The sequence below is a fragment of the Magallana gigas genome, chromosome 4 (genome assembly GCF_963853765.1).
Source record: "Magallana gigas chromosome 4, xbMagGiga1.1, whole genome shotgun sequence".
Lineage (NCBI taxonomy): Eukaryota > Metazoa > Mollusca > Bivalvia > Ostreida > Ostreidae > Magallana > Magallana gigas.
Window position 1 is genome coordinate 32,864,500 of NC_088856.1, and position 12,102 is coordinate 32,876,601.

At 32.9% G+C, this 12,102-nt stretch overlaps 1 protein-coding gene across 4 annotated transcripts in view; it reads right to left on the bottom strand.

Annotated features, from left to right (window-relative positions):
• Window positions 1-10,107, bottom strand: part of LOC105331620 (dedicator of cytokinesis protein 3) — a 50,814-nt gene extending 40,707 nt beyond the window's left edge. For all 4 annotated transcript variants that reach the window (XM_066082153.1, XM_066082152.1, XM_066082151.1 and 1 more), the window contains exons 1-2: window positions 9,948-10,107; window positions 56-148 (exon numbers count right to left, since the gene is read on the bottom strand). In XM_066082153.1, coding sequence (XP_065938225.1) covers window positions 56-148; window positions 9,948-9,993 — 139 coding nt within the window. In that variant the 5' untranslated portion in view covers window positions 9,994-10,107. The remainder of the gene's footprint in view (window positions 1-55; window positions 149-9,947) is intronic.
• Window positions 10,108-12,102: the final 1,995 nt, after the last annotated feature.

A 12,102-nucleotide genomic window follows, 5' to 3' on the forward strand; every position in this document is an offset into this window, starting at 1 on the left:
TCTGACTCTCCCAGACTCTATAGTCCCCCTACCCTGGTATTGGTACTTTACTCACCATTTTCGCCCCCATACTCCTCCAGTATGTGAACTGTTTCCCCCACATTTAGACTTAAGCCTTTCTCCACTCTTGGTTTGTAGGTACATATAGCTGAAAATATTACAAACCAATGTAAGAAAATAAGATGACAAACTACTGGTATGTTAAATTTTCAGAAACAACTTCATTTCAGAAAGAATTATGTAACATTATCAGAATCATTCATTAATTATTACAAATGTGATATGGTCAAATTCCACAATAAGCACAAGATACATGATTTAAATCAAGGCTTTAGTGAGTGCAACAAGAGGCCCATGGGCTACATTGCTCACCTAAGCAACAATAGACATCATAAAATCAGCTTTACAGAGTCATATACAAAAAAAATATGGACAATGTTGACTAACAAATCCTGTATTTATAAAAAATAATTTTTTCCCTAGATACTGTTTATCAATGATTCCTTTTTGTCACAGTATAGTCATTCTCATATTGAGCATTGCAGTTCTAAAAAAGATCTAAATCAAATGGGATATAAACCTTCATCAAACTTGTGAAGCTCAAGAATTTTGACAAAATCAGGTGAGCTAATTATTATTACAGATGTGAGCATAAGTTGGGACCACAACCATTTTAAAGTATTAAGACCATTCATAAAATGAAGAAGGTAGGGATGACCCTGGCAGTATTTGTCTAACCAGTCATTCTGATTATCCATACACATGTAGGGTTAAGGGGTGGAGTTCCAACTGTTTTTCATAACCAACTACTGTATTCTGGAAAATAATATTTGCCCTCTTTTTAATTGCCCCCCTTTCGCTCTCGTTGTCAGTGGGTGAATTTAAGACTGTACGAATTCAAAAATCTCAAATTATCTCTCTTTTAAACATGACTTTGTCTGGGTGAATTCAAGATGGGGCAAAACCATCTCCAAGTGAAGAGGGACGAAAAGGGTGGGACTGATCCCAAAGGCACTTGTCCAACTCACCAATCAGTGCATTTTTACTTCAGCATAAAGAATCTGTAAGGTTTTGGGGTGGTAATCTCTGATGTTTTCAAGAAAATTATCATCATACATATAGTTATAAAGTAAGGGGATGGAAATTGCCCAACCAAGTTTTACTAGTTCTTGAACCAATTAATGTATGATATTAACTCAATTTATGATAAACCTGCCATTCTTATAAATCTCAGGATGCTCGACTACAACTCTGAAGGTTGTGGATTTGTTTCTATCCATGTGGTATTTTTTGGTTGCAATTTTACTGTTTTTCTAACAAAAATACATTAATACTTAAGCAACTTAGCAACAAATGGTAGAGGAAAGACCTAACTTGTCCACTAATTTGCCCAATGAATTGTCCCTTACAAGTAGATTATAGTTTGCAAGATGCCAAAAAGAAGAAAAGAAGATTATCAAGATTTAATTACATTAATTTTTTGATTTTTTACCCACAAGTCCCCTTGGGATAGGTTAATAAATAGGTTAACATTCATGTTCCCCAACAAACGTATGAAACATACTGATGCCACTTACAATAGTTTGTGGTCGAGTAGTATTTGAAATGTTCAAAATTTCTAAATGTTAATGAATGATTGTTAACTAGCAAATACAGAGAGACAGAAAAAACAAAGAGCACAAAAGGTAACCAGAGTGACTCAGGTATCCTGAAGCCCTGCATGTATTCACTGGTACTTTAATTCATGAAGCCTTGCATGTATTCACTGGTACTTTAATTCATGAAGCCTTGCATGTATTCACTGGTACTTTAATTCATGAAGCCTTGCATGTATTCACTTGTACTTTAATTCATGAAGCCTTGCATGTATTCACTTGTACTTTAATTCATGAAGCCTTGTATGTATTCACTTGTACTTTAATTCATGAAGCCTTGTATGTATTCACTTGTACTTTAATTCATGAGAGAATTTATGCAAAAGTTTTGATAATACATAATTATAGGTATCATATCTACTTCCTATCAAATTTTTGAAAAAAGTCCTCCTTATTTTTAATTTTTCATGTACCCATTAGAAGAAAGGGGCTGGAAAAAAATTGATTTCACTCTTAATTATAAACTGTGCTTAATGAGTTAATAGGTGACATTCAGTGCCATAAATTTGGAGAGGTTTACAATAATATTAAAGATGCAGGACAAATTTTGGTATGAAAATTAGATCACATGAAACTAATTAGTCTCTTACTCAGCCTAACATAACCATTATTTGTGCTACACCCAATCAAACATCACAAAACACTACATCACAACCACTCCAAGCTCTCCAGGCATTTCATTTGCTGATAATACGTATTTCAAGGTCCTCAGTTTTTTTATAGCTGGTTCAGATCTGATGACACGTACAAGTATTCATTCAAAGCTATAAACTTGCGATTACTTTTTCCTGATCTACATTGAATGAGGAAGTCCATGTACATGCAAGTGACCTTGTACACATTATAAATTATATTTTCATCTTTAATATGACTGTTAGTGGGCGCATTAATTTAAACGAGAAAAATGGGAACAATTCAAACCAATATGATACGCAAGTCCATTCAAAGTATAAAGAAATGGTCACCTTAAAAAAATGATCAAGCACTGTATATTTCATTTTAAGCAAGACCAGGAAGTACATTTAAACAATAAAATGTTGAATGAAGTGAAAGTATCATGTGTGGATTATCCCTACTTAAAACACTTGAATTTTCCGGTTTTATCGCCATATGATCTGAAAATGTGGTTGATTTTCACCATGGCCAGAAATCTTCCTCCCAAAAGGATTTGCATGTTGCTCATTCAGATTTCAATATAAATGCTATCGTTGAGAGCATGGGAACTCATACCCATCAAATAACACATGGTCGAACCAATAACTAGATTTTTGAAAACATGTTTCAATACATGCTTAGGCTGAATGACTGAAAGACTATACACATGCAGACAGATGGACAAACACACCGCTACAGGAACTTGTCTGAATAGGACAGCCATTACACTGTCAGAGAGAATGTAATGGCCATCCATACATAGGAATATTCTTACATCATACAGTACTGACTGGACTGGACAACTGGTGAACAATATGAATCACATCATAAAATCAGATTTGTTGTACCTCTGTGCATTTTTGTATGTAAAATAAAGATGAATAAGCACACTATTGTTATATTATCTAACCCACATTTACAGTAAGTGTATAGATTACATGCATTTTGCCCATGGAAAATAGTCATCATAACTATTTACGAGTATCATTCAATTTCTCTCTCATTTTAAATTCAAAGTCTCTTTGCTGTTTTCATCAGTCGCTGGGTTGAATAAATCTGATAACTCAAAACTGCTTACCAACAACAAACTCTACAATGCCAACAAATGATACTTTCTTGGTATTTTAAAGAATAAATACCTAATGTATAATGGTCATTTTTACAAGCTGCTAATTTTTACCAGTTTCATTTATATATCTGTGAAATTTAAACATGCAGTAGTCATGCATTCACTGCAATGAAATAGGGACAATTAAATTTTTCCAAATGCTAAAATTATATGTATTTGAAATCCCGTGAACAAAATTGATCTCTTGCTAACAGTTTATGATTGTTGATACATGTATTAAAATTTAATGTTGTGTAATGGTGCTCATCAGCAACTGAGCTGCTTTCTACAAAGATATAGTCAATTACTTTGAAATGAAATGATTGAATTGGAATTATATTGAAATTCTTTCCATTACAATTACCATTACTATAACTTTCATTTAAAAAGTAATTAATATATTAAATTACAATTACTTTCCCAAAGTAATGAATTACATTACACATTACAAGAAGGAGAAAAATCAAAGAGACAATTTCTGAACACACTTGATATAGGATTGAGGTGACTCTTAAATCATCCAGAAATAAAAGCTGGACAATGTTTACATTTCGCCAAAAAGTTTATATCCTTAGGAAACATTTCAGAAAAGTGAAGTTTGCAAAGTGATAAACATATGATAATACTAAGAGTTTTATGCTGAAAAGACTGGTCAGAGCTGAGTAAAGTAAACAAGTATTATTTGTTTAGGGCTATCTCTTTGGAATTTAACTACAATTATTGAGTAAATGTTTTTGATCTGATATCACTCATTATATTTCTTTTAATTTTTAAATAGTTTCTGTTAATCGATTTCACAATTTCTTAAAAAGATCTACTATTAAAAATTCTTTTAAAGCTTATAGAAGGCAATAAATACATATGCATGCAACCAATAAAAAAAATTCTTTATAATCTATCTCAAAAAATGAATTTCAAATTTTTGATCATATACATTGAAAAGGTATCAGATTATTTCGTAAAATATGAAAATTATGCTAATTAAAATGTAATTCAAATGTAAATGAAAAGTAATGGTCAATCATTAATGGCATTTTTACGGAAGTAATGCATTACTGGTACCTGAAATTGAAAAAGGGTGGATTGCGCATTACATCCCATTTGTTTTTTTATAAATGTAAGGATTACAATGTGAGGATTACAATGCATTACACATTACCATTACCCCAGGTCTGGTCACTGCTATGAAAAGAAATCCTGATGGTACCATATATCTGAGTATATTCAGTACATCTCCCTGATGCCACGTACATGTAGTTCTTATGTACCGGTACAAGTATTCTCTTTTGAGAAGTGGACAGGTATAGCCTACATAGCTATGCCTGCCCACTTCTCAAAAGAGAATAATGTACAAGGTCTATTTATTAAACATTATACAAAATAAAATTGTATAGAAGTTAATGTGATTATTTCCCTCTTAAAAAGGTAATTCACACTTCATTTGAACAATTTACAATCCCCTTCCCATAAGAATTCTTTGTACCAACTTTATAGTTAAATGTGACCCAGTGGCTTTAGAGAAGAAGTAAAAAATGTGAAAAGTTTACATACAGATGGATAGACTGACAGATGGAGGGATGACTGACAACAGGTGATCAGAAAAGCTCGCTTGAACCTTCAATTCAGGTGAGCTAATAATCAGTTATACAGATTTAGTGGTGTCGGAAGCAAATTGAAAGTGGAAGGGGGTGCTAGACTTACCACAAATCTTGACAAGCCAAAAAAAAAAATGTTATCTTTATGGTTATGTCTAGCTTTATAAAATGGCTCCTAGCCCCCTGGTACCAACGCCTATGAGATTATTTTAATAATTTAGATGCAACTTTAAATGGACATTAACAGCAGCTGATCTTTCGTAATTAAATTTTTTATCAAATTGATGTAAAATTGATTTCTTAATAACACAACAATAGCCATAACTGATCAGAAAAGCTTTAGACTGTCTTTACATTATCATTTATAAAATATCTAGAGAACTTAGTAGAGTACATACTGTTTAAACAGATTTTTCTCCACACATTCTTAAGTTAATTTAAGCTTCTTTTATTGTTTTAGCCTTTGAGTCCCAATATAATCAATCCTCAAGGGATGGATGTTTTATTTTTTTCAAATTTATCGAACACAAGAAACAGAACTTGAAAACTAAAATGTAGAAAAAAAATTTAAACAACTCTTTATTTTGTTATTTATTTTTCATTGTGAACTTCATGAGTCTCTGAGATAAAATAAGCCAAACGTATCAAACTGAGATTGTGTAGATTCTGATTGCAGGATGATTGTTACTTTTTTTTAGTGTACTCCAAAAATTTATTACTTTCCCATTTGTGCAAGTTTATCATAAAAACTATCTTTCCCCATATGACATTTCACTTGGCCTGGGAAAGCATAATTCTAGACCACTAATAAACTTTCAATAATTCTAAATTATCTCCCCTATAAAGAAAGATTTGTATTCGAACAAACTTGAATCCTCTTCACCAAACGATGCTTTGTGCCAAGTTTGGTTGAAATTTGCTCAGTGGTTTTAAAGGAGATGATGAAAACGTGAAAAGTTTACAATGACAACAAACAATTGTCAAATTTTAATCAGAAATGCTCACTTGAGCCTTTTGTCCAATGAGCATAAAAACGTTTTAACCCTTTACTTACATTTATCTTTTACTATTTGAAAAAGTGAGTAAAAGTCAAAAGTAATCATTATTGTTGACCAGAATGTTACAAAAAAGGAACCAATTTCCAATATACATACAGTGAAGGGGATCATGCAACTTGGACAAGTTGGAAGTTTGTGTCAAATAAATGTAGCTATAGCTTTGATTGATTAGAAAAAGTCAACACAAAAAGTACAACAAAAGAGACATCAATGAACAGATGTAAAAATTATTCATTATTAACTTGAATTAGTTGACAATTCATTAGCTAAACAATGCATTTGTAAGCAGTTTCAAAGTTATAGGAATGCATATACTAATACACAAACTGGTCGTTTTAATCAATAATGTGTAGATTTCTGGCTTGTCAGTTTTCTGTATGATTTACAATTGATTTTCTTAAGAAATAGAGGGAAAAATACCTAGTGGACGTAAAATATCATTATATTTATTTGTTTGTTACTGATTGTCGAAATGTATCTGTGGATCAACCTCATAGATAGTGAAGCAGAGCCTAGCTGTCTATGAGATTGATGACTTGATAATTTTTCCATAGTCAGTCAGTAATACTGTATACAGGGAAATATTCACCCCCATTTTATTTTCGCCCCTTTCACTCTCGTTGTAGAAGGGCAAATTTAATACTGGGCTAATTCTATATTGAAAATAATATCTATGTTAACAAAACTGAATCTGGGCAAATTCAAGACGGGCGGGGGCAAAACCATGTGCAATTTTTAATGGGCGAAAATAACATTGGGCAAAAATAACCCTGTATACAGTAATACAAATAGGCGTTGTGTTGTCCCAAGGACTATTAAGAGACACATTTATTCACTGGAGGTGATGATCACCACAAATCCATATTTTAAAGTGTCTAAATTCCATCTCATACAATTTTACACAGTCAAACTCTTCAGAATTCTCATTCTCACCTTTCACCTTCTAACAGTCTTAATGGTCAGTTCCAACATTTTGTTGCTATTTAATTTCATCTTATTTAATTTACAAAGGTTTAAACAAATCTTGACTCTGCCATTTTATCCTGCAGCGGAGACAACAAAGTGACATCATTTCAAATGGGCAACTAAGTATAGAAAGAACTTATTTCGGTAGTAAATAACATGAACTGTGAGATAAGAATGCAAAGGGCCAGAAATATTGCTGAATATAAACTCTAACCAGCCGGATATAGAAATACAAACTATGCTTTACTGAAACCAATGAAAATGTGACATTTCAGTCTGAGGGAAACAAATACCCTGTTCTCTTCAATCTGGGGTGAGATAAGAGGAAAACAGCACATATATGTTAGAATGATCAAGTTATACATGTACATGGGTTTCTCAAGTCAGACTGGGTATCTCATTGGTTTCACCAATGTTAGCAGGTCCAAACTTTTAGTTTAATATTTAAGTAATAGCGAGCGCAGCTCGCCAGCGCGCAGCGCCGGCGCGAAGCGAGCTCTACCGGCAAGGCGTGTGTGAATAGAAAATTCGGACTATTTCAACATTCATTCAACGGATTTTTTTGGCGTCAGTAAATCGGACCAGTAATGCCTTGTTTTAATCTTCCCAGTAGTTCTCTGTAATTATGGTTTCCCATTTCACACTCTCACGAGAACAAGATAAAAGACTATGTACATGCATTGTAAATAACACAACGCCAATTTCCATTACTTTTAAGACTAACGGAGTTATCGTCCTTTCGAGTGACGTCACAATGGATTTCTTGCACATTGATCCGACAGAATTTTTCGGAGTCAGTAAATATCGACCCACAATGCAATTCCTCAATGTCGGCCGATCTCACTAGACTGGATACCATCTCGCGAGAATCAAAGTAAAACTTTTGAGAAACAGATAAATTGTGTAATTTCCAGAACATCATGCTTTTTAAGTAAACAATCAATATTTTTCGCGTAGTTTTTTCTAGTGTGTTTTCAAAGAGACAGACTACACTTGACCGACGTGAACTTTGACGTCACAATAAGGGGAAACAACTCTAAGTAGTTATTGTAAATCTGCTGAAATATAAATACCAAAATCTTCTCAAAATCTTGCAGAGCTAACGAATCGAGACATTTCTTCAGAGATAGGAAACAGCTGTAACTTGCTCTCATTTGGATGAATGCTCACATTTATTTTATTCACTGTATTTACGGTAATTTCCAGGAACGTTTTTTTAAATGGGGCGTGGCAACATCATTCAAAAAATCTTCACAAGCAAAAAGAAAAATAAAATTCTCAAAATCAGGAAAATTCTAATCGGGGTGAGGAATGGGGAGTGCGTGGTATGCCTTTAGCTCTTTAGCTGCTCAAAAGTGTCTTTGTTTTCACTACTATTTACGGTATTACATGTTACTGGGGGATCGATTTTCCTTATGTGATCAACAAATTTTTTTATACGTAAATTTGATTTCTTTTTAAACGGGGGAGGGGGGATTCTGTGATAAGTCAATTTTTATTTGTTTAAGAAAAATGTCTGCTGCAAGAAAAGAGGAAATATTATGTTAAAACATTATGTTAAAATCTTTATTATATCAACAACATTTTATCTGAGATAAATTCTATACTGGCGTGCGACCAGTATATAAACAATCTGATCAAAATCAGATTTTTTATCCGCTCCGACAAATTCTGATGTCGCTACACTTTGTTTAGCGACTATCAGAATTTCGGAGCGTTATTAAGATCTGATTTTAATCAGATTGGTATATAAATAAATAAAAAATCTTATGAATTATGAATAATAAAAATTTACTGGAAAATTGGTATATTTATTTTATTTTGCATTTTTCATTTACGCGTACTTTTCGTCACTACTTTTATTTTTATTGATTTATCATAATTCATTTTTGATCACCTGCTGCGCTCGCCCCAACGGTCGCACCGTAAAACATATTAATATCTGTACCCTCAAAATTGGGATAAATATGTAATGGGATGGGAGAAATAATAACAGACCAGAATTCGAACTTGGACCCCCTGAATCTCTAGTCAGGTGCTCTACCCACTGAACCATCTGGAGCAATTATCCAAACCAGTCTTAACATTATATTCCTCTTGACTTCTCTTTACTGATCTTCGCCCTCGAAGATCACCTCGGGCTCTTTCCCCTGGCAAGAGTTAACCTGTCAGTTTTAGGGGTTGGCATAAGTATGGCACCAAATGCATCGAGATGACAGATCAAACTGAAATTTGAACCTGGGCCCCTAAATCTACAGTCAGGTGCTCTACCCACTTATCTATCTTGCACTGGACAAGTGGTACTGAACCAATATATGATCATCACAAGTATACTGGTATGTGACCAATTCTCGCCAAGGACCATTTCTTGCCTGTGTTTTTCATCGAAACATAATTTTATACATAAAAAATGATGCAACAATGCACTAGAAAGAAATGGTACTTGACAAGCACTTGTCGCACACGAGTAGATATCCCTTCAACATCTTTGGGATATACAGTGTTTATCAATCTGATGCTGACCCCTGATATATGGATACTTTTCACTAAAAATTTGTGATGCTCTCTTAGTTTCTTACAATTCTCGATTTTTTAAATGATTGTTTAGACATTTGATATGTTTATTTCCTTCACACTGACACTACTAAATTGAAATGAACTTTTCACCCAGAAACCTAAAATAAGATTTGAAGCTGTATTAAGAGGGGTTGTGCATTATTTTAAACCATAAATTTGGCCATAAATATTTTTGTCAAGAACTTTGCCTGCTAAGATGACGGGACGTTTATCTTGACAATTCCTGTAGAGTACAGTACTGCAAAAACTTACAACGCATGCAACCACACTTCAGCATAAATTTCACTGTGAATAGATTTGCTATAGATCATTCCCCTACGATCTAGACACTTACCGACACCATAATTGTCATCTGCTGGTCTCCACTCGCCATTGTCCATCTTCTTTCGTTAAATTCAATATTTACTTCCTCATTTTTGTCGTGTTGGTTTAGTACGATTGCTTCCCTCCATATCCAGTTTTCACAACTGTTGTTGTCACGTGATGAGTGTCATAGGTCAACAAAGCGAACGAACGATAACTCGAGAAAGTATCCATCCTGATTTTTTTTTTTAACAAACAAACAAACATTTTTCCCCTGTAAACTTCTATAAAGTGTATAAAAATGAGATCTGTAGCTCGGGAAACAATTAATATTGACCACCAGAGACATGTTGACATGACAAATCTACAGGTACGCGTGTCAACATGGTCAACCCGAATAGATTTGCGATAGGCCTAGCTCGTTAGTTTAAGAGATTAATTTTAAAGCAATATGAGCTGCAATTTTCAGGTTTAATTTTTTTTAACGAAAATATTATTTTCTACTAAGATGACACAAAATATCATGGCTTTTAAATTTCTGTTAGCCATATCTTTGTAGGATTAGCCATCAAGAAGCCTTAATTGGTACAAAATTGAATTATTGTCGTCCTGTACAAAAATTGATTTGCCCTATATTTCTTAGATGAGAAATCTTTCTTTTGACAAAAATTGATGATTTGTTCAAATCTTATTTATCATAAAAGTTTAAGTTACATGCATTCTTTTCATACTAACATATTTTTGGCACCAAAATAAAATTCTAACAAAAACACAGCTCATATTGATTTAAAGTACATGTATACAGTACTTATATATATCGACTATTTCCAAAGTGCAAAATCAAATGATATATATGAAATGGTTTGATCAAACTTGTACTCGACACAACCTCTGCTACACTCAAGTTTAAGCTTTTTTGGATGAATGCTTTTCCAGACGATTTTTAACAGATTTTCTCTATCTTAATTCCTATGTATTTTGACATCCCTCATACATAAACTGAACTGGAACAATTCAATCTAAGATTAGATAATTATTATGAGAGTTTTTATAAGCAAAATAAAATAAAAATAAAAGAAACCAAACAAACACAACACCCCCCCAAAAAAATGAAAATAAACAACACAAAAACCAAACTATTTTTCAAGATTTACGATTCTTTAAGTTGAAAAGAATTGCTACTAGAATAACGAAGAAAGGCTAAACATACGGTACGGATCGAGACTGTCTTTAGTCATACAATTTAAATGTGGGATCCTCTCCCCCAGGATAGAATCAGGTGGACGTCGAAACAAACCTCCATAGGTAATTGATCCCGGGCAATTATATTATAAATATATATTTTTTTTTTATAAATAGATGTACATTGTATTACGAAAACATCAGAGACACTTTCTCTCATATCGTAAAGTTTAAGGTGCATAGATACTCTGATAACAGAGATAACTACCTTTAAAATGCTTTTGCCGATTTTGTGATAATCTAAAATTCTTCCGAGATTTTTTTAAGACGTTTTCTGCATGTAGAAAATTTGGTTTCTATATTTTGAACATCGCACATAATAAACTTAAAGACTAAAAGGTGTTGCAGCAGCCCGCAGAACTGCTAGTTCATGCATGAAGTACAGATTCATTTAAAACACAACGTAACCGCTGAGAGTTCTTACAATATTCTTAGTCTTCAGTATTACAGGGAATTGGACACGTTGACAACCTTTGTTTCAAACAATGTTATTATTGGAAATACAAATAAAATCTCAACACCAGGTCTCTCATTTCATCATTCAGAAATGGAATCCAGAAGAAACGATCATGCAAGATGGTATTCACAGTCTTATTACCGATAAAATAAAGGGTCATATAAGTTTTTCTAATTCAAGATTTATTATTTGGGTTTTTTTTTTCAGAACAGGTAACATTTACAAATAAACTAAACTTCTAAAGTACATTTTTTAAAATACTGGTATTAAAACAAAGGAAGCTCAGCTTCTGTACATTTTAACTATTGTTTCATATTTTCTTGATACGACACTTTGTTGTTATATATGGTATATACATGTATATTTAATAAAGTATAGTACATGGTACTATCTGAACGGTGCGATCTTTTCTGCACATTATGATTATGTTGATCATCATTTTTTTAACCTATAAGAACCGCATGAGGCATTCAAATATAATATAATA